Source organism: Pleurodeles waltl, chromosome 9 (assembly GCF_031143425.1).
Source record: "Pleurodeles waltl isolate 20211129_DDA chromosome 9, aPleWal1.hap1.20221129, whole genome shotgun sequence".
Lineage (NCBI taxonomy): Eukaryota > Metazoa > Chordata > Amphibia > Caudata > Salamandridae > Pleurodeles > Pleurodeles waltl.
In genome coordinates this window covers 1,140,290,651-1,140,314,394 of record NC_090448.1, presented here as the reverse complement: position 1 = coordinate 1,140,314,394, position 23,744 = coordinate 1,140,290,651, and the positions used below count along the sequence as shown (strand labels likewise).

At 43.9% G+C, this 23,744-nt stretch overlaps 1 protein-coding gene across 2 annotated transcripts in view; it reads left to right on the top strand.

The window, feature by feature from the left end:
• The window catches only part of STARD9 (StAR related lipid transfer domain containing 9), a 327,608-nt gene that overhangs the window by 145,447 nt on the left and 158,417 nt on the right, over positions 1-23,744 (top strand). For both annotated transcript variants that reach the window (XM_069208915.1, XM_069208916.1), the window contains exons 4-6: positions 18,914-19,030; positions 21,426-21,458; positions 21,554-21,618. In XM_069208915.1, coding sequence (XP_069065016.1) covers positions 18,914-19,030; positions 21,426-21,458; positions 21,554-21,618 — 215 coding nt within the window. The remainder of the gene's footprint in view (positions 1-18,913; positions 19,031-21,425; positions 21,459-21,553; positions 21,619-23,744) is intronic.

Here is a 23,744-nt window from a genome sequence, read left to right as displayed (position 1 = left end):
TTGTTAATGTCATCCCCCTCCTTATAAGGGGGAACTATCTTGTGCAGATTCCTGGAATCATGCTCTTTTGCAGGATGACTATGGGGAATACTGCTGCTGCCACCATGGGTTTCTAAACCCAACTTCTGTCTTTCCCTCTCTATTTCTAAAGACTGTCTATCCAAATCCAGCTGTTGCTTCTTGAGCTTCAGTCTGGTTTGTTCCACTCTCAATCTATTGAGCTCCCTTTCTAACAATCTGTCATCAGGGTGGGTGGGAGGGACATTTCTAGATACAGAGGTATGATGGGAATGAACAGAAGGAGACCTGTCCCTTACAAAGGGCACCCTAACAGCTTGGCTACCAGCATAATGTGAGAGCACATCATCAGTATGATGTGATTCAACCTCTGTACCAACTATGCTAGACTGTCTAGTAATGGGCAGGCTGAGAAGTTTCTTTCCTGAACCTTTTCCTGGGGGAGTCCCTGGATCAGATTGAGAACCATTAGCTACTTTTTCTACAGATTGGGCACTTATGGCCTTATCCTGTACTCTAAGCATATTAATTAATAGTTCTAAGGAAGGATTCTTCCCTACACTCAAACCTCTCTCTATGCAGAGACTCCTTGCTCCTTTCCAGCTAAGGTGATCATATGCAAGTTTGGACAGTTCAACTTTTTGGCCTGTGCCAGACATTTTTTAGAGAGAGTTAAAGTGATAGCAAAAGAGAAAAAAGTTTTCAGAACTTTTTGGAAAGACAGAAAAAAACTTTTTAAACTTTTAAGAACTTTTTGAAAGTTTAGAAGTACTTTTCAGCACTTAGAAAAGAGTGAAAAGAGGAAATGCAAAACTTTTTGGCTATGTGTATATACACTGACCTTGTTTTGTATATTTTTCTCTTATGAAAAGTACAATGACAAGAGTGGTAAGTAGTCTCAAAGCACTTATCCCACCGCTGCACAACCAATGTAGGAGGCTGGACTGGCTTGTAGTGAGTACCAAGGGGTACTTGCACCTTGCACCAGGCCCAGTTATCCCTTATTAGTGTATAGGGTGTCTAGCAGCTTAGGCTGATAGATAATGGTAGCTTAGCAGAGCAGCTTAGGCTGAACTAGGAGACGTGTGAAGCTACTACAGTACCACTTAGTGTCATATGCACAATATCATAAGAAAACACAATACACAGTTATACTAAAAATAAAGGTACTTTATTTTTATGACAATATGCCAAAGTATCTTAGAGTGTACCCTCAGTGAGAGGATAGGAAATATACACAAGATATATATACACAATAGCAAAAATATGCAGTATAGTCTTAGAAAACAGTGCAAACAATGTATAGTTACAATAGGATGCAATGGGGAAACATAGGGATAGGGGCAACACAAACCATATACTCCAGAAGTGGAATGCGAACCACGAATGGACCCCAAACCTATGTGACCTTGTAGAGGGTCGCTGGGACTATTAGAAAATAGTGAGAGTTAGAAAAATAACCCTCCCCAAGACCCTGAAAAGTGAGTGCAAAGTGCACTAAAGTTCCCCTAAGGACAAAATAGTCGTGTTAGAGGGAGAATGCAAGGAAAACACAAATCAGCAATGCAACAACAATGGATTCCTGTCTGAGGGTACCTGTGGAACAAGGGGACCAAGTCCAAAAGTCACAAGCAGCTCGGAGATGGGCAGATGCCCAAGAAATGCCAGCGGTTGGTGCAAAGAAACTCTTACTAGGCTGAAGAACCGTGAATACTGCAGGAACGACAAGGGCTAGAGACTTCCCCTTTGGAGGATGGATCCCCACACGCCTTGGAGAGTCGTGCAGAAGTGTTTTCCCGCCGGATGGACGCCAACAAGCCTTGCTACACGCAAATCGTGCGTTTGGCGTTTTTGGACGCTGCTGGGGCCCAGGAGGGACCAGAAGGTCGCAAATTGGACCTGCAGAGAGAGGGGACGTCGAGCAAGACAAGGAGCCCTCACTGAAGCAGGTAGCACCCGGAGAAGTGCCAGAAACAGGCACTACGAGGATGCGTGAAACGGTGCTCGCCGAAGTTGCACAAAGGAGTCCCACGTCGCCGGAGACCAACTTAGAAAGTCGTGCAATGCAGGTTAGAGTGCCGTGGACCCAGGCTTGGCTGTGCACACAGGATTTCCGCCGGAAGTGCACAGGGGCCGGAGAAGCTTGCAAAGTCGCGGTTCCCAGCAATGCAGCCCAGCGAGGTGAGGCAAGGACTTACCTCCACCAAACTCGGGCTGAAGAGTCACTGGACTGTGGGAGTCACTTGGACGGTGTCGCTGGATTCGAGGGACCTCGCTCGTCGTGCTGAGAGGAGACCCAAGGGACCGGAGATGCAGCTTTTTGGTGCCTGCGGTTGCAGGGGGAAGATTCCGTCGACCCACGGGAGATTTCTTCGGAGCTTCTGGTGCAGAGAGGAGGCAGACTACCCCCACAGCATGCACAAGCAGGAAAACAGTCGAGAAGGCGGCAGGATCAGCGTTACAGAGTTGCAGTAGTCGTCTTTGCTACTATGTTGCAGGTTTGCAGGCTTCCAGCGCGGTCAGCGGTCGATTCCTTATCAGAAGGTGAAGAGGGAGATGCAGAGGAACTCGGCTGAGCTCATGCATTCGTTATCTAAAGTTTCCCCAGAGACAGAGACCCTAAATAGCCAGAAAAGAGGGTTTGGCTACCTAGGAGAGAGGAAAGGCTACTAACACCTGAAGGAGCCTATCAGCAGGAGTCTCTGACGTCACCTGGTGGCACTGGCCACTCAGAGCAGTCCAGTGTGCCAGCAGCACCTCTGTTTCCAAGATGGCAGAGGTCTGGAGCACACTGGAGGAGCTCTGGACACCTCCCAGGGGAGGTGCAGGTCAGGGGAGTGGTCACTCCCCTTTCCTTTGTCCAGTTTCGCGCCAGAGCAGGGGCTAAGGGGTCCCTGAACCGGTGTAGACTGGCTTATGCAGAATTGGGCACATCTGTGCCCAACAAAGCATTTCCAGAGGCTGGGGGAGGCTACTCCTCCCCTGCCTTCCCACCATTTTCCAAAGGGAGAGGGTGTCACACCCTCTCTCAGAGGAAGTTCTTTGTTCTGCCATCCTGGGCCAGGCCTGGCTGGACCCCAGGAGGGCAGCTGCCTGTCTGAGGGGTTGGCAGCAGCAGCAGCTGCAGTGAAACCCCAGGAAGGGCAGTCTGGCAGTACCAGGGTCTGTGCTACAGACCACTGGGATCATGGAATTGTACCAACAATGCCAGGATGGCATAGAGGGGGCAATTCCATGATCAAAGACATGTTACATGGCCATATTCGGAGTTACCATGGTGAAGCTACATATAGGTAGTGACCTATATGTAGTGCACGCGTGTAATGGTGTCCCCGCACTCACAAAGTTCAGTGAATTGGCTCTGAACAATGTGGGGGCACCTTGGCTAGTGCCAGGGTGCCCTCACACTAAGTAACTTTGCACCTAACCTTTACCAGGTAAAGGTTAGACATATAGGTGACTTATAAGTTACTTAAGTGCAGTGTAAAATGGCTGTGAAATAACGTGGACGTTATTTCACTCAGGCTGCAGTGGCAGGCCTGTGTAAGAATTGTCAGAGCTCCCTATGGGTGGCAAAAGAAATGCTGCAGCCCATAGGGATCTCCTGGAACCCCAATACCCTGGGTACCTCAGTACCATATACTAGGGAATTATAAGGGTGTTCCAGTAAGCCAATGTAAATTGGTAAAAATGGTCACTAGCCTGTTAGTGACAATTTGAAAGTAATGAGAGAGCATAACCACTGAGGTTCTGGTTAGCAGAGCCTCAGTGAGACAGTTAGGCACCACACAGGGAACATATACATGCACACCTATGAGCACTGGGGCCCTGTGTGACAGGGTCCCAGTGACACATACATATAGGCCACAAACCTATGAGCACTGGGGTCCTGACCAGCAGGACCCCAGTGACACATAACAAACATACTGAAAACATAGTGTTTTCACTATGAGCACTGAGGCCTGGCTATCAGGATCCCAGTGAGACAGTGAAAACAGTGACAAACACCCTGACATACACTCACAAACAGGCCAAAAGTGGGGGTAACAAGGCTAGAAAGAGGCTACCTTCTCACAATATGCAATTATTATCATATATGTTTTTGTAGGCCAGAGTGGCAAGTGCATCTTAAAAATGGCTAATCCACGTCGCATTAGTCATTGTATTTTACATTGAGGTTAATGGCGTTTTTTTTGCTTTTAATTCGTTAAGTAATGCTGTCAATAGGCCATGGACATTGCAGTCTGTTTTAAAAATGTAAGAGAATCGAATATATTAGTTTCTCATAATACAAGTCACTTTTTTTAGTAACAAAAATACAGGACCTATCTGTTGACAATGTGTTTCAGGCGAAGCTCTCCTTACTTCCAGTGATTAAACAATAGTGACAGTATTCCTAATATAACCATAAAAGATACATTATGGTGCACTGAGTATTACATTTGTTTGTAAGTACTATGTAAGTGTTTTTCTTTCCCAGCTCCGTGCTACCTGTTTTACAGATGTTTTTATCCTTCAGATGTTTGTGCAGAAGGTGCATTAACCCATCGAGCTGGTGGGGCCCACGCAGAGAAGCCCCTTTTTTTTCACGCTTTTCATGCGGCACCCTAGGATTCTCAGTTTGTGTCAGTCCTGTGTGAGCTCCGATCACACACAGGTACATCATTGTCCAGCCCGGCTTTGACATGTGTGCAAGGGGGGCCTTCATGTGACCTCCCCACTGCCTCCCTTAAGCAGTTGCTCCTTCTCAGCTCCCAAAAGCCACAATTGTAAATTTCCGTCGGTCCAGGGTCAGGTTTTTACAGATGGATGTCTGTGACATATTTCATAACACGTCTCCCGGATGCCCTAAGGACAGCAGCCTGGGGTTGCATGGTCTTGTGAAGCCCAACAAAGGAAATCTGTGTTCATGATCATTCCTTCTGCTGTCTCCATCACACCCTGGCACTGTCCAAGCTCTACTAGGGAAGGCCTTTAACCTTCAGCGCCATGAGACCAAGGGCCAGATGTAGCAAAGGTTTTTAACCAATCTGTGTCTATGGGAAAATGTGTTCGTACATATGGCCCCAAGTCATTGGTGGACTTGAGCGGTCTATATATACCCCAGCCATAACCGTAACCAAAAGATGATTTTTTAGTATTACAAGACAGTCCCGTCTTCTGCATAATAATAAATGTCAGACCCTGCCACACTAACCAGATGGAAAAGAGGCATTCCTCGGTGTGGTGTGGGGATTGCTCACCTGGAAGGCCACACGTCACACAGCATCTTCCTGACACGTCTTACTGTGTCTCAATGACATTCCCAGCGATGAAAAGAGAGGCACTTTATTCAACGGTGAGATCTGCATGACAAATATTTACTTTTTATGGAGCTCATCTGCTAGTTCTTAATTTTTGAAATGTTCTTTAAGGCACACAATTGACAGACAGCAGGCTTCTGTTTTTTTTATTTGTAACTATAGTAACAGTTTTAAATTCTTCTTTTATGCTATTTATTGTATCACTTTCTTTGCTATCAAAAACATTTTCTGTATAATTATTCCCTCAGTAAAATCGGAGTGCTGCCTAAAAGCAGACATACATTTTTTCTACTTTTTTTTAGAAATAAGCAGAAGAATCTATGACGACTTTTATTTTTTTCAAGCAAGTGTTGAATAAAATGCCACACATTTGATAAGGATGATGCCCTATTGATTCAATATTTTCCCTATGCCTGCAGTAATATAGTCTGTAGTCACCATGGTCTGTAGTCACCATGAAGTTAATTTATTTTTTTGGTAACAGCCAATCCCAAGCCATTTTGCTCTGAGGGGCATGTCAACAGCAAGTGCACTAACACGATCTAAAGTGGGTGAAATGCACCAGTGACCAGTGCTTAATTTGATCCGGTGGTTTCTGGCGCTCGGCACTGGCAGTTAATCGTCAACACTGGGACTTATGGCAGCTAGCCACATGGTGGCGCTGTTTGTATGATTTTGTGATGAACACAGCAGTTGTTTAATAATTCAATATACATTAAAGTGGCTTGGGTTGCAGGTATTAGTCATTTTTAATGTATAAAAAGTCTAAATTGCCATTAGTAGGACTATGGGTGACGAAAGCCGAAGTGGTCTCCTGACAAGCGCCCTGACACTTATATTTGTACAAATTAAGTACTGGATGCGGCAAATGTTCAACATTTGTGTTTGGCTTGCAATCCTGGCTGAAGGAACACCAATACTTAATGTGCTGGTGGTTGCCGGTGGGTACCACCAACACCTATTTCTGGGGCCGGGGACACTTACCTGTTCACTACACTGCCCCGCGCACAGGCTACTGCTGCCTTAGATGTCCGAGCAGCAGCTCACACCAGAACAGTCCTTTTTACTTTCCAAAGTGGTCTGCAGTTTCCTTTACGCCAGCCACTGTTTTATGGCTGGAGTAATAGGCCACGAGACCTTATTTTGCGAGGCCCAAAGTCTTTATGTAGAGACGCCCCACTATATATCTGTGTAAGCAGCGTTTATAGCTCCAGATAATTTCTCATGATCTTTTGGTTAGAATCAGTCAGTACAGTAGTTTGTTCACTTATGGTTTCCCTTTCCTTAGGGCTTTGGAAATTTTTCTAGGGAATGATTTGTTTTATTGTATAAAGGTTTTGTTACATATATCTATATAAAACTTTTGTTACAGGAGTTTATTGGTACAAAATTCACTGTTTTTGGGCCAGTTGGATTTTTAACCCTACGTTATTAAATGGCGCCTCTGACCAAAATGTAAACAATGTATTGTCTGATTTTGACTGGCTAAGTATATTAATCTGTTCTCCCAGCCCTGCTTACATGGTGCATTAAAGAATAGATCATTTTGAGGATGCAAGAGAAACATGGTCTCCATTTTTATGGTTAAAGCTTGCACCAGTCTCAGGTTTCCAGGTCTAACCTAGAAAATGTTTTGTGGTTTCCTTAGTGGCACGCGAAGGTATGCACCAGTGCAACCATGCAACCAAAAAGTATGCATGCGTACATTTTCAAATGTTAATTAAATGGCAAGTGCAAACACACAATAACTTCTTCTTTTTTTTTTTTTTTTTTTTACTCCATGGTGAAAAAAATACACTTTCATGTGGAGACTTCCCTTCACACTTAGACCTACTGTGGGTGCCCCCTTCCTACCCCAGAATACAATTTAATCTTGTCCTTGACAGGAGAAAGTCTCCATCTATTAACAGAGTGGGAGGGGTGGAAACATGTATGAGAGAGAGAGAGTGTGTGTGAAAACATGTATGAGAGAGAGTGTGTGTGAAAACATGTATGAGAGAGAGAGTGTGTGTGTGAAAACATGTATGAGAGAGAGAGCGAGAGAGACTGTGTGTGTGTGAACACATGTATGAGAGAGAGGGTGTGTGTGTGTGAACACATGTATGAGAGAGTGTGTGTGAACACATGTATGAGAGTGTGTGTGTGAAAACATGTATGAGAGAGAGTGAGAGAGAGAGTGTGTGTGTGTGTGAACACATGTATGAGAGAGAGTGTGTGTGTGTGTGTGTGTGTGTGTGTGAACACATGTATGAGAGAGAGAGTGTGTGTGAACACATGTATGAGAGAGAGGGTGTGTGTGTGTGTGAACACATGTATGAGAGAGTGTGTGTGAACACATGTATGAGAGTGTGTGTGTGAAAACATGTATGAGAGAGAGTGAGAGAGTGTGTGTGTGTGAACACATGTATGAGAGAGAGTGTGTGTGTGTGTGTGTGTGTGTGTGTGAACACATGTACGTGAGAGAGAGAGTGTGTGTGTTCACAAATTCCCAGAGCTGCTTTCCCAGCCCACCCCTGTGTGACTGTTGTTCCTGTTTCCAAGTGACAATAGCTCTTGCTGCACAAACATAACCGTGGATCACAAACTTAACCTGCTGAGCAAATATTTAAAAGTCCACCTGGCCACCCTGTTTGTACACAACGCAGTGTAAGGTTTGTATAGCTGGATTTCAAAGGCTTTAGTGCAGTGGGCTGATTCACACTGGTGTTTGTGCACCAAGTGTACCGTAGCTGTGTAAAAACGCCATTTGACATTCACAATTCCATATCTTAATTCTTAGAGTGAGGCGTAGTGGAATTTTCAAGCACAAAGCACCTAAAGTGGGGTAAAACCTCGTCATTGTGGTGTGTTTTCTTCTGTCATAATGGTACATTTAGGGGCGGGAAAAAAGAATTTACCAAACACCTACAGACTTGTAAGTTTTTGCCCAGTCACAATTATTTTTCAGGCACTTTGTCTGTGTTGAGAAAAAAAATCAAAGAAAGTTACTTATGACTTTATTTTTGCAGATTTTGCCCTGTCACTGATTTTTGCAAGCAGGAATAATCCTGGAAATATCCCACCTCTGTGCGTTTCTAGGCGACCAGTGCGATTTGTTAATCCCCAAAAAGTCGGAGATCTACTAAAAATTAAGGACGAAATTTACTGGGGAATATTTGTGTGCTTTGCCAACCCTGCTTTGCGAATCGGACCCTTTCTCTTTACAAACACTCGGACTTAACTTTGCTAATTTTTCAATAAAAAATCAGAAATATTTGCAGTTCTAAAATACGTGATTTTTTTAAAGAAGGTAACAATCCTGCCTTGTGTCATTACAGCAGGGCCGGCTTTAGGGTGGTGCGACTGGTGCAGCCGCACTGGGTGCTGAACTGTCGGGGGGCACCCTGACCTATAACACCTGCTGCAGAGTTCCATGTGCGTCCAGCTTTCGGGCAGCAACAAAAATCTGTGAGAGAGAGAGATCAGAGGGGCAGTTTTGACTCGCCATAAAGTAGCGGAGAGGGTTAATATGCCTGATCTGTATTTTATGTGGATAGCTGAGTGGATTACTAAAGCTAGCCTTTACCTGCGCTTTAGAACAAATGAATTGTATGTAAGAGGGGGGCTATGGCGAGATGGGGGCACTTTTGCTAGATGGTAGTGAGGGAATCCAAGGAGGGGGTCAAGGGTGGGGGTGGGGAGGGCACTAACACGTACTATACATCTCCTGATGCATTCTTCACCTTGTAAAAATTAATACAGTTGATGAAAATAAAGAGGAGGGCTGGAGAAGTTCGGTCAGGCCCACCTCACAGGTTGAAGAAAGTAATTTGTGGTTAGCGGTTAGAACTCAGCTGTCCATAAGAATTTATTGACTTATCTCCCCTCCTCTCCTGCCCCCCCGGAAGTGGTTGGATATTTACTCCTGCCAAGAGCTAGCTTAAATTCCCTTCCAGGGCTGGAAGGGGAATGGATCCCACCTAAGATCTGGTGGGGGCATGGGGAGGCGGAGTGTGCTTTTGAACCGGAGACACTAATTTCCCTGTCCAGAGCACTCCACTACAGAGGACTCCACACAGGGTAATAATATCTTGATGGGAATGTCACAGGACCTTCCCAGACGATGGACTGGACAATTCTGCCAGGTGGAGTTTTCCTGGCTTGCTTTTGTGAGCGTTTGTGAATTCCAGAAAGCTGGAAAATTAACCTCATACAGAGTGGGAGGTCTCTGCCTGTAATTTTCTGACTTTATTTATGAATCAGGACTTTTGTGTTTCATGGGGTTTAGCTCTACTTATAAATTAAAATAACATAGCAAGCCACGAGTACCTGATTGTGTGTGTTGTGTGAGTACTGGCCACCATTAGACTCTGAGGACCACATGGCTCTTTATAGTAGCATACAGGAGCCTCCTCATGTCAGAAGCAGGGCAGGGCTGACTCAGCCTTTATCCTTCTAAGGATGATAACTTGAGAGGCATTGAGTTCTGGGGATTAAAATATCTAGCATTAAGCATCCTGACCGTTCACCGCCTGGCGTGTGCTATATCAGTAGTCATCATTGTCTCCTGCAGATCAAACCACCAGGCTCCTCCCGAAGCCACGTCTGACTCTTATATAAATGGTATGTTTCCAAGCTACTCCTTCTACTGTAAGCGTACTTCTCCAAATGGGCAGGAGTAAGTATTCCAGACATTGATTTTTTTTTACCTGGAACATATTCTCCCCTACGCAGAACCACCTTTGCCTGTGATCCATGAACTGTAAGGGTGTTCCATACCTCTTCCCAGGATGGAAACAGTCTACTACTCCTTTCTGTAGAAGTAGATTTACGTATGCTGGTGGATTGAAAATGGCACGCAAAATATTCATGGATAAATAATAAACTACAACAGTTAATAAAAGCGAGCTCGCTACCAATGTTCAAAGCATCATCAGATGCCCCTCCCTCACATATGTAGGGCAAACATTTAGGCTTTTAAAGAATCCTCACCAACACTAGTTAGTGACATGCTTCATCATAGCGTTCCCACCGAGACACCTGGTGCATCTGGGTATACTTCAATGCCTGATTTGCAGCGGGCGGGTTTCTTTTGAGGATATGAGTGAATTAAAATGACCTCAAGGCTGGCCACCACTCAAGGCAATTTTAATAGTGTAAACCTTAGCTAAGCTGAAAAACAGTAGCGGTGTCATGCTCAGTAGTGGTGACCTCCCACATCTGAGATCTACACGTTTCAGCCATTATTTTCAATGCCCACTGGGTCAATATGGCCTTCTTCAGGACTGAGTCGCTGGTTTGTCATTCGTAGCTGGTGGTGTATCAGTTTGTGACTTCTGATTCTTTCACTCCTCTGCGTAATTCTTTATATTACGGCTTTCTCTTTCGGCATGTACATACGGATCCCATGAGGATGACAGAGGTAGGATGTGGGCGAGACACCTTGATGAATGTGTGACTTCAGGGTCCACCCCCCTCAGAGTATCCATGCCAAAAGAGAAAAAGTAATATAAACAATTACGTAGAATGGTGAAAAAGTGTGTGTCAGGAATTGTTATACCAGCACCACATGTCTCAGTGCGCATGTGGCCACGAGCTAGGAATGAAGAAATGCATTCTTTGTTCAATTTGTGCACAAGAACATATTTAAGACTGAAAAGAACCTAAAATACAAGTTTCGCGATCCCCTATTGTCATTTACGCGGTTCCTGTGTCCCGCGTGTTGTAATGACGTAATTTCAGGAATTACCAATAAAAGCATAAGGTGAAATCGCAATACGCCAGTGTACACAATATTACGCCAGTGCAATTTTTTTTTTCTCGTTCTAACTTTTAAGATGGATTTCTCTGCATCAGAAGAAATGCACATGGCGAGCAGATTGCTGCCAATGATTTAAAGCCATGTCACAGGAAACTGTTTTATGTTTCTGGCCATAAATAGAACAAGATTTCTCCACATGGAGGGAACTTAGCTGATAGTTTTCACGACGTTGAAAGCAAATCTAATTAAAATTATGTTTTCACTTACATTATACCTGTTTATTTTTTTTGTTTTCGGTATATATCCCAGGTAAACTTTAACAAAGTTGTCTGACTTTATTGTTTAAAGATATCTTCTTAGCAGTTTTTTGTAACACAGTCTTCACGCATGTTTGACAGAGGTCTTTTTCAGCCAAACTCCGTTACAACTCCTGCCACCGGTGGGCAGACCACAAAAGCCTTTATCACATATTAGCTTAGAGAACATTTGAATGAGCATTCAGAAAGACTATAGGCCTTACCATTGGGATCTATTGTTTTTGCCAATGGTTTTTAGCCATGTTGTACAGTATCCCCCTACAAAGATGACACAAATGCCTTTGTTTTGTTTACCAAGTTGGATTGGTAAATAAAAAAATAATAAGAACGGGTGGGAGGAGCCGTATGAAGGACACGGCTGTGGGAAAGCATTTTAAAGGTAGCGAGTGGAGGGAAGCATCACAAATATGTGTGTGGGACAGTGCTTAATTTGTAAATAAAAGCATGCCGGTGCCCAGAGCCCTCCTCCTAAACACGTGGCTGCTGCAATTTAATGTACGGGCAAGGAATATTGAGGTAGCGTAATCCTGAAGCCATCTCGGGCTTCTTCAATCCATTTACAGCCACTCCCTGCCCCTTCAGCTCACTCTTGCAGCTTTCTCCCATTGGGAAGCTTTTCCGTTTTTCTCTTCCTCCGTCTTTCCCATATGTGTCTTTTGCTCGAAGTAAATGCTTGGGGCAAAAGAATAAGCGCTGGCTCTCAAAAATAAGTGCTGGTGCTCTGCACCGGAAACAACTAGCACAAATTACGCACTGGTGTGGGGAAATAACAAAGATGGTGCAGGTGGGAAGAAAAAAACATGGAGGGTGCAGGTTGATGGATGTAACATGGATGGAGTGGCTGAGGGGAAAGCAACACGGAAGCCAGGGAACGGAAACACAACATGGACTTGAGGTGGGTAGAAGCATGAGCATTGGGCATGCACAGGCACTGTAGAACAGGCAGGGGAGAAGCACCAGGGTGAGAAATCAGTGTGGTGTGGGCAGAACACCAAAGGGTGAGCACAACATAAAGGGGTCATGGGAGAAGCACACAGGTGGCTGAGAGCAACACAGAGTGCAGCCAGAGGAAAGAAGCACACGTGGGAGAGAGCTGGAAGACACATACACTTTATGAAGCACTTAACCCAAAAGAAAAAAAGTAGTGGTTGATAAGAAAGCAGTGGAATTAAACAAGTAATGAGGCCATGCTCCAGGGGAGGGCCTCCTACAAGGAGGGGAAGGAAAGCTCACACAAGTTAATGAATAAAAGCAAGCAAATGAGAGTGACAGAAAAGGCAACAAATTGCAAAAAGTGGACGCGTTCTAAGCCCACTGCAAGTTGACAGTAGATCTTTTATCTAAAGACGGTTTGCACTGTCTGTAGGGTGAGGCCTAAAAACTGCTTAGTGGGTGATAAGGACGCCTAAGTGTGCAGATTGTCATAGGGTAGCTCCTATGATTCACATAAGTGTTTTTATGGGTACCCAGTAACACACAGACTGTGCCCGCCACTGACATTGCAGAATGCTAAGATTGCAAAAAAAAATCCCCTGTTTTGGTCCCGGGGGTAGGAAGTGTTTTCCAGTACCCTGGGAGAACTCCAAGATGCAGGGTCCTATAGTCATCCCACTATGACAACTTCTTGTTCGTAACACGCTCTGGTCTATGGTATGTCACATTTGAACTTATCCAAGTCCATCAGTGACAAGTGGCACAAGTAGAGCACAGAAGCATCAGCCTACCACCTTTTTAAATCTGACTTTAGCAAGACCTTTTGATATCACTAAACTTATCAATGTATTATACTTCATTCTAGGGGCTTTTAACCCGCCCTCTTCATCCATTGGTCTGTTATTGTGTCAATCTCATTTTTCTTCTGCCCACAGCACTGTGTACTGCGGTGCACATCATGGGGCAATGGATCAGCCCATTTCAGGCGCTGGCTAACTTCATCATGAGGGACGGCTTTCACAAGCAACACACCCGCTCACAATGCAAGTTCCCTTTTGTTCCAGTGACAGCTGGAGTAATGAGTCATTTTTCAAGGCCCAACTTGATTTTGTTGTTAGCCAATTGACGAGCACCCATCTTTATACAAACCACGAAGAAACAAAAAACAAACAAGCACTAACAATGGTAAAAAGCTGGTAGCCTATGCCGGACTTATTGGATTTGCCAGTGCTTGTATAAAACCGTATGTGGCAGGCACGTCCATATTTTGAATGGATTTAAATAAGTGGCTGTTCTGAAAACACTGATCTTGTGTCAGCAAGCCTGAGCAGTGCACAAGAATATAAAGCAGTTTTGAATTGAAGATTAGCACAGGCTCCTGGTTCTGTAAGCTGCAGCCATGTAACTCAAGAGCTGAAGCTGCAGATGTGCTTCTTGGCTCATGCAGTGATATTTTTTTGTCCAGCCGCCATTGTGGGCTGAGTCTGAAGCAGCTTCAGAGCTTTCAAGAGAGCTCCAGTTTCAAGAGAGACCATTGATGTGGGCATGGACAGCTGCATTGCATAGAAGGACACACTTGGGCCAACTGCAAACTGCAAATTACCAAACTCTGTGAAACCTGAGTTCAGGCGAGAATGAAAATGCAGAGAGGGCTGGCGAACACTGGCCCCTAAAAAGCAGGCATACCCTGATCCAGAAACAGTTGATGTGCAAACATACCTCCTGATCACTGCCATAAATACATTTAAATAAAAAATAAATATTATTTCTGAGCAATCCACATATACCTAACCTCTTTCTGGCTTTTCTACTTTTGTCCACAATTCTGGTTCTCTTTTTGTCTCTTTCTCTTTCTCCTTTTTGTTTGTATACTGATACGGCGCGGCTCCTCCGCTAGGGTGGAGGAGCGTTGCCCCCCGCCAGCAGCAGCAGCTGCAAACCTTTTACTACAAAACGATAATAAACCATGTTTATTATCGTTTATGTTTATAGATGCTTTTATTTATGGACATCATCCCTTGTGTTTTGTGTTTCTTGAAGTCTGATGGATTTTTATAGTGCCAATAGGTTACTGATCTCTGTTCTTCCCCAAACATCTAAGAATACCTTCCAGTCTCTTGTAGTGCCTGTTAGCCACTATGGGTCCAATCCCTCCTGGTGTATGGTAGTTTTAGTCACTGTTCCTTGCCTGGATGGGGAAGATGTTTGGCCCCTTCTATTTGACTTTGTTGTCCTGCCTTATGCCCCCTGTGGAATAAGTAGATGTTGCAGCAGGAGCAGCTGAAGAATGAGATGTTTGGAATGGGATGAGTTCTAAGCCTTCAGAGCTCCTCTCAAGAATGCATGCTGTACCCCGGGGAACTCAGGCAGGAGTCTATGTGAACTTGGGCTGCATGCACTGACCTTCCAGTAGGATTCAAAGAACCAGAATCTTGCTGAAACACTTGCCAACATGAACCTGACACTGAAGATCACATGTAAGATTTGCAGGTCCCTCTGGGTGAGGGCTGTTTGTTCAAAACAAGAGACTTATGTTAGTACTTTAGCTCCTGAGTTTGAGCAGGGTGGAGGATCCTCATTTAGTGCAAGGGGAGCTGTGCTTATAAAGGTGTTCAGTATTCTACTTGTGTCAATACAATAGTGCAAGCTAGTGAGTCCTGGTCCAGCGGAGAGTAACCAAAGGCAAACCTCCAGTTGTCCTGTAGTAGAAAAGCCCACTCTCAAACACAACTACTTGAGCATATACGATAAAGCGGAGGTGAAAGAGGATGCTGCATTTGTTGACCGAGTCAGGTACAAGTAAATATGTTTCATTTCATTAACTAATGGTTAATTGCAGTCCCCAAAGCCAAGTGTTATGCTTCTTACAGATCCCACAATCATTAGTTCTGATGTGAGCTTTGGTGAACTTGTCCTTATCCAGGTGGCCTGGGTCATGTAAGTGGTCCGAAAGGAAAAAGTCTTTCTCAAGGCTTCTTGGAATGAGTTATCAGCCTACTAGCAGTGTTCCGGGACCTGCCACAGAATGCATACCTGCTGAGAATCCACTGTTACATGTCAAGGTTGACTTACACTGAGGCTTATAAGTTGATGTTGTAAGCTTATTGACATCACTGCAGACTGCGCCCCAGGGTGATAATATGTAGAAAAACAAGCATTTGCAATGCAATGGGTCTCGCATCTGCTCGAGTTAGAGCTATTAGCGTTATAAACTCCTAACCTGACTTTTCTTGCCACATAAATTGAAAATTGAAAGTTAAACACTTTCACATAAGGGAGCCTATTCACAGCGCCACGGCCACCGGGAGCATCAGGTGAAGAGATGCACAAAAGGAAAAGAAGTTCGCTCGCAGTTAAACTTATCGGCAAAAGTGCAATTAGCCATGAAACAGGGGCGATGGCCAAGGCGGTAACAAACCCTCCCCGAGAAGGGACAAAGGTAAACCATTTACCAATATCATCGAAGGATTTTTGAAGGGTAAGCCCACGAACAAGTGTTAGTGATGGGCGTGAGGTGGGCGTTGTTAAAAGCTCAGATACATACCAACACGTCGGAAAAGCAGCACATGCGCACTGCAATGCTCGACCTAATAACCTCTACATCCAGTGAAACTGGGACGAGAGGCCCCTAGGGAATCCTGTAAGTGGCAGACTGCAGCAACAAAGCAAACTTGCAGGTCATCGGGTGCTGGAGCAATGCCCCAAGGCAACTCACAGTTAGTTTTGATCCCTGAAAGATGCACAGATCGTTGGTGAGTACTTCTGCACACTAGGACCACATTCATCATGAGTGGACGAGCTAGTGCCTTTTCAAATATTAGTAGCTTTAATCCGAGATATTTTATTCACATAGCAATTGATTAATCCAATAGGACACCCTCTGAGTAGGATCTAAACATGCAATCGGATTGTGATATCAATTTTCTTTCTAAACCTATCTTACCTATATGTCCCAGCTGATGCCCAGTTCCTTGCATTACGAAAAAGGCTTCCTAAACCCATTAGTGCAAATTTTACCCAGGCAGTCCTCAATTTCGTAAATTGTAGCAGGAAATGGAAGCAAATCATAATATTCTTATGTTACAATCATGTTAAGTTGGAGGGCGGAGAGGCGAAGATCTGTGTGAGCCTCCTAGAAGGACAATAACCCGGCCTCCGATGTAACATTTTAAAGACTGTTTTAACTGCTGCAGGTATTAACAGCAAGTGAAGCAGAGCTGAGCTGAAACTAGTCCACTGAGATCATGCATCGATGAACACGACTCTAGGGTAGATGCAGCGAACGGTTCTGTATTTAAGGTATCCTGTACATAGACGTTCACCTGCTACAATGAAAAGTTCTCCTAGAAACCTATTATTTAAAAGTCTGCACAGTTTACTAGTATGGCAAACTTGGTAAAAACTTGTCTGAAATCTATAATGTGGCCACTATTAACCATTATGCATATAGGACAGAGCCAATTTTGATGCAGCCGATCTTAATACAGTCGGACGTAAGCATTCCCAGGTTATGACTGATTCTTAATAAGCCCCAGCAGGGTTGGACATGGTGGTGGCCCGTTACTAGATGATAATCATTCACCACTGATATAGCAGTTTTGTCCAAAGGTTTTACATTTTAAGTTTCATTTGAAATTATTATCGGTAAGTGAAAATTAGAGGTGCCTTCCTCGACTTCCGAAAGATGGAAGGCTTAGTTGTCCACTCCATGATTCAGAACATGTGAATGTGATAACTGGTGCAGCAATCGACTGAGCAATCTCACAAGCAACAAACTAACAATAGGTAGAGTTTTAGGGAAATGTATTCAACCATTATTGGAAGTGTGTTCAACCAAAGCCCTGATAGCATTTAACAAAAGTCATGATTGAGTTCTACCAAAGTCCGGATTGTGTTCAACCAAAGCCCTGATAGCATTCAACAAAAGTCATGATTGAGTTCTACCAAAGTCCGGATTGTGTTCAACCAAAGCCCTGATAGCATTCAACAAAAGTCATGATTGAGTTCTACCAAAGTCCGGATTGTGTTCAACCAAAGCCCTGATAGCATTCAACAAAAGTCATGATTGAGTTCTACCAAAGTCCGGATTGTGTTCAACCAAAGCCCTGATAGCATTCAACAAAAGAAATGATTGAGTTCTACCAAAGTCCGGATTGTGTTCAACCAAAGCCCTGATAGCATTTAACAAAAGTCATGATTGAGTTCTACCAAAGTCCGGATTGTGTTCAACCAAAGCCCTGATAGCATTTAACAAAAGTCATGATTGAGTTCTACCAAAGTCCGGATTGTGTTCTACCAAAGGCCTGATTGTGTTCTACCAAAGTCCGGATTGTGTTCTACCAAAGTCCGGATTGTGTTCTACCAAAGGCCTGATTGTGTTCTACAAAACTCCTAATTGAGTTCGACCAAAGTCCTGATTGTGTTCAACCAGAGTCTTGATTGTGTTCAACCAGAGTTGTGACTGTGTTGAGCCAAAGTCCTGATTACCTCTGTTGTTGTGGAACTTTTCGATTTCACTGGTATTATGGCATTATTTTCGCCTGCCTTTTCTATCTATATATTTGTATAGCGAGAGCTTAGCCATACGGCAATAGAGCACTGAACATGGTCAAAGGAAAGCATACAGTGAGTGTGTGACAGGGGATGTAATTGTTTATTGGATTGTTAATGCATTGTGATGTAGTGGTCTTTGAAGAGGTGAGTCTTGATCCTGTTGTTCCACATCCTCTGAGCATAGATGTAAAAGACCTCCTGCTGTCTTGTTTTTACTTGTTTTTAACCATTTTTAGTCCAAAATCTGATGGTGTCCTGGCTGCAGTGTGCTGAGAACCACCAGGGATGGTGTGCGTATCTGCAAAATAAGCAGTGTTAATGGTTGTGATGGCTTTGTTTGTGATGTAACTGTTTCTGAAGATGGTGCGGGCTGGCATGGGGGGGCAATGGAGATCCATCAGGTTGAGGGTGATATAACATATTTCTTCAGGTATGGATCAGACGTGCTGCAGCATCTAGGATGGTTTTAAGGCATGCTAGTGTGGAGTCTAGGAGGCCATGGAGAAGGTGTTACCATCATCCAAATGTGAGGGTATGAGGGCCCATACAACAGTTATGAAGTCGCTTCTTGGAGGTAAAAGTTTGACATTCTTTAGAAGAGAGAGCAGATGTCAGAGCATCTTTGTTTTTTTTGGCACAGTTACTTGAGGGTGAGGTTGGTGTCCAGGGTGAATCCTAGTGACTTAGCTTTCTGTGAAAGTTGGGGTTGAAAGCCTTTATAGTTGATATCATTGAGCCAGGTTTGTACTGCTTCTTGTTTATTTTCTTGGTGCATAACAGGAATCCTGTCTTGGTGGGGTTTAGCATTACATATGCGCTGGACATCGAGATCTGGGTGAGGTGCGGGTAGGGTTTGAGGCACTGGTTTCCTGAAGCACATGAGGCTTTCAAATAGAGTTGTGTATTTTGATGATTACTTGGATTCAGTGGCCAAAAAGTACCCTTATCAAGCAGTTCCTTTAGCATTCTTAGGCTCTGTGAATAAAGGGGCAATGGTTTTCTATTTACAGATTATTTATACCACACGCTTCCTGATTGTGTCTTAACAGGTGTTCCAAGATCTCGGAACTTCGGTGCTATCCGGGGCCTTCAAAGGGTACAACATCTGCCTCTTTGCATACGGGCAGACGGGTTCTGGAAAAACCTACACCATGATGGGAACTCCGGTGAGTATGAGGTCTCTCTGTAAATCTGTGCATCCGAGTGGAGGCGTGTTACCAAGCATTATTATTTTTTGTTTGGGCATTACATTATGTCTTTGTTGTTGATTGTCTGGTAATATTGTACAAGGTAATCACTTTGATGTAAAAGGTATGGAATTCATAAGTAAAAAAATGATTATAACTTAATCACTTGTAGAAAGTTACTAATAATATTGGAATGTGTTTTGGAACATGCATACAGATTTGGTTCCAAAATTTGCCAAACTTTGTTCTTTTGTGGAAGGTTAGAAAGACCTATATGATTATAAAGAATTATAAAAGACAAACCTTTTTCATCTATTGGTAATTGAGTAACAATACCAGTGCTGCTCCTAATGATACTTTTTATACACCTTGAGTACTGTTTGAAGCAAACCTAATGAACCGGTGCTTTATCGTATGTTACGATTATGTGACTTCTTATTATGACATTTGCAGATTTTATTAATTTATAATTATTATCCAGATATTAACATATCCCTCTCTAATCTTATTTGACACCTTTTTCTTCCTCCTAATAGTTTGCGGTGTCTTTTTCTGTTCTTAATAATACACCTTATAGCTTTATTGTTGAGATAACTAACCCTGTGTTTTTTTTATCAGACAATGCTAATATAATGCTGTTCTGGTGGATTTGTTAACAGAACATAGATATGAATGTTTCATTTATATTTTAGAGCATATGTACCTTTATTTGTTTTTACTGTGATTCCAATTTACTTTTGTCTTCAAGATTTTTACAAACAATGCATTCTTGATACACACTTTGATGCCTATTGGTCATGTATGATGAATTTTGAGGTGACATTTACTTCTACACTGGGGTTAGTGTGTTAGAATTACTGTAGGTGTGAGTATAGATTATGTTTTCTTGAAGGGACGTATATTCCCCCCTCAAATGTGCGAGCCCTGGATCAGCCCAGAGGATCCATCCAGGAGATCAGTCTCTAGCTTAAGAGAGACCCCATATAATCAGGGTCTCTGGAATCATGCGACAAGAGAGGACCAAATTAGGTAGCAGAGGTGAGTAAATTATGCAACAAAAAAGGCAAAGTATGCGACGTGACGCAACACATTCTGTGCTAGTGATACTTCATTATTTTTCCTTTTTACACTTGTTAACAGTCTGAGCATAGATCAACCTGGGTGAACACCCAAAGTAGCAGTAAGGTGAACAGTCATCCTTTGTAAAGGACCTTCCACTGTGCAGCGACATGTGTTGCTGCATATCTAGTAACACTTGGACCATTTGAGCTAGAAACAGTTTTTTTACAGTCTGCAAGTGATACAACAGATGTGTTATGTGGCAAATGCAACAAATTCATAATTATGTAAAAATGCCACAATTGCATAATTACAATGGTCCTGCTCCTGTGGGTGAGAAATCATGCATCTTCTGGAAGTTGCATATTTCTGTTGTGTTAAATCCACCAAATCAGAGAGTTTCTTGTCGTGAAATGCTTTTCTTATTGATTGACTCAACTAAGTCAGGCAGTGAGTGAAGGATCTCCCTTCCAGACAAAATCTGGAGACGCGAGCCAGTACCCGGTGGATTTAGTAGAATAGCACGCTCAGCCTCTGACACAATCACCCATCGCCTACATAACACAGCTAAATATTCACGTGGAAGAGCCCCCTCTCCAGAGTCACCTTTTCTTGTCAAATTATTTGACACTAAAAGAAATAAAATGTTATATGTACACTGTTGAGATTGTTGTATTTTGGAGAGGGAAGTGCGCCTACATTTAAATGATAACAAATTGGTATTTAGAAAGTTTTGTAGACATCAAATTTGATTCTAAATGCATTAAGAATGTGGACAAAAATGAGTGGCTTGGGCACCATGATAATGTGATGGTCTTCAGGCCACGTTTGTTCATAAAAAAGATTTCTGCTTCAGAAGACAACATGTACTTACTGGTAATCATGATGACAAATGTTCTTAGTTACTTCTTAGTGACGGATCTTTTTAGTTCACATCCTTATGTTTTTCACGATTACATATATACATTTTGTAATTTTTTATGGGGACGGCCTCTTCCCCATGAGATCCATAGGGGGGTTCGTCCCCCTTTTGAGATTCCCCATTCTTATTTTGTCCTGATTTTCTTCTATCCCCTGTCCCTTGCCTAATCAAGTCAAAGAATTCTTGTGTAGCAGGTAGTGCTCACATTTTCAGTGTTCACCCTAATTGTCATGGATTAGGGTGTCCTTCTGAAAGCAGCAGAAAGGTGAAGAAAAGGACTTGTAGTGTGGTGGTGTGGAGTGAAGTGGAGATTGCTTAAAATATTAAGTTTTCCATGTATTTCTACCTGATATTTATTACAAAGTGTCAATTATTCTCATTTGCTGTCCCTAGGCATCTGTTGGCCTGACTCCGCGGATATGTGAGGTAATCATAATTCTTATATACCATGATCTGATTGTAGATAGAATTTCTTTTTTTGATGATCAAATACACAACAACCATGCTTTTGATCCACGCAGGGGCTTTTTGCAAGGCAAGACGACTGTGAAGGCGGTTCGACATCCTCTAGCAGAATAGAAGTCAGGTGAGACCGTCCTACCTTCGTGCACTGGCCCTGACAAATATGACTGTCGCATTGACCTAGTTATAGTTGTGTATTCACAGTCTCAAGGCACTCCATCATGGTTAAGTTCGTCTTTAGGGATGCAGCTAAGGGCACTCCTTCATGCCAAACCCTTTGAAGATACAAGAACTAATAAGAAGCTTGGTTGCAACAAGAGCAATTGGCAGCTCTGCGAATGATTGTGCAAGAGAGGCGGGCAGGCGGCGTGCTTCGTGAATGGAGATGTGCCAATGTGGCCTATGTTGGCTGTATTTCTGGCATTGGTAGAAACGAATGTCTGCTTCTACAGAACCCATTTCAGAGTCAGACAGTTGATGTAATTAATGGTCTGCCTTCATTCACATTGATGCGCTCTCTGCCAGCCTCTAATGAGTGATCAGTTCCAAAGAGACTCATTCCTCTGCCTCCCTGTAGATAGTTCTTGCATGGGGCTCATTGACTGCGGGTATAGACCAGGTCAGTGAAGGGATTCAAAGGTATGTGTGGGCCTCTGTTTTTTTAAATCTATTACCTGGCAAAATTCATGGTCGTGTAATATTGTTGGAAAAAATAGATTCAAATATATAAATTGCCAAGGTGTAAGATCTCAATATAGGCATGCCTTTTCACTCTGTGGGACACTGAATTAAGTGCACTAGTCATGGGATCATAAAAAGAAAAGTATTTCCAATTGTCAGCAATTAAAGGATGGAATGCATTTTTTTATTTTCTATCTGTCCGAGGGAATATGTTAAATGGTACATGTCCTGTGACGCGTTCAGCCAGTTTCAGCTTGTTAATCAGCCGAAGTTTGCTTTTTGAGAAGTTTAGGATTGCTTATACCGTTACAGGCGAGGGCTTCAGAACTGAAGCATGCAAAGCACACTGACTGAGTGTACATCACAAAACTATGACTACCTAGTAGCAATGCAGGTGTCCATTTGTATTTGTGTGATCTGTGTATATTCCTTTGAGTTAGTTGTGTACTTTGGGAACATGTAAATATAGGCCATTTAAAACATGGTGTCTAATTGCAAATAGCCACCTGCCTTTCTAAAGAAGATGCCTAAAAGAATTAAGAACACAAAGGGGGTCATTCCAACCCTGGCGTTCAATGACCGCCGGGTTGGAGGACCGCGGGAGCACCGCCGACAGACCGGCGGTGCTCCCAAGGGCATTCCGACCGCGGCGGTAAAGCCGCGGTCGGACCGGCAACACTGGCGGTCTCCCGCCAGTGTACCGCCGCCCTTTGGAATCCTCCAAGGCGGCGCAGCTAGCTGCGCCGCCGAGGGGATTCCGACCCCCCCTGCCGCCATCCAGTTCCCGGCGGTCTGCCTGCCGGGAACCGGATGGCGGTAGGGGGGGTCGCAGGGCCCCTGGGGGCCCCTGCAGTGCCCATGCCACTGGCATGGGCACTGCAGGGGCCCCCGTAAGAGGGCCCCTACAAGTATTTCACTGTCTGCTTGGCAGACAGTGAAATACGCGACGGGTGCAACAGCACCCGTCGCACCTTCCCACTCCGCCGGCTCGATTACGAGCCGGCATCCTCGTGGGAAGGGAGTTTTTCCCTGGGCTGGCGGGCGGTCTTTTGGCGACCGCCCGCCAGCCCAGGGAAAGACTTAGAATACCCTCCGCGGTCTTTCGACCGCGGAGCGGTATTTCGGAGGGGGGAAGTCTGGCGGGCGGCCTCCGCCGCCCGCCAGACTTGGAATGACCCCCAAAATATTTTCAAGTTCTGTCATATTAGGCTTGAGTAGGGCATCGAGTCATGATTATTTTCTTACCACTCTGGTGCTTGTAGCCCTGCATTTGCAGTGAAAAACTACAAATACTCTAATTACCAAACCAAAAAGCAGAGAAAACAATGGTCTTGGTAAACGACTTACTCATCCGTGACACAGGACAACGTAAGGCCTCCTTAACAACTCTCTATACTCCCTTGAGTTTCAGTACTCATTTCTCCCATAGTGCGCATCACTTGGTCCTCCATTGGTTAATGTCACCTTGTGCTCCCCTGCTGCATATCTTCTTGTAGCCGATGCACAATGCCGTTGCTTCCTCGTGCATACCACCCATTGCTCTCCATATAGACAATGCCCATTACTTTC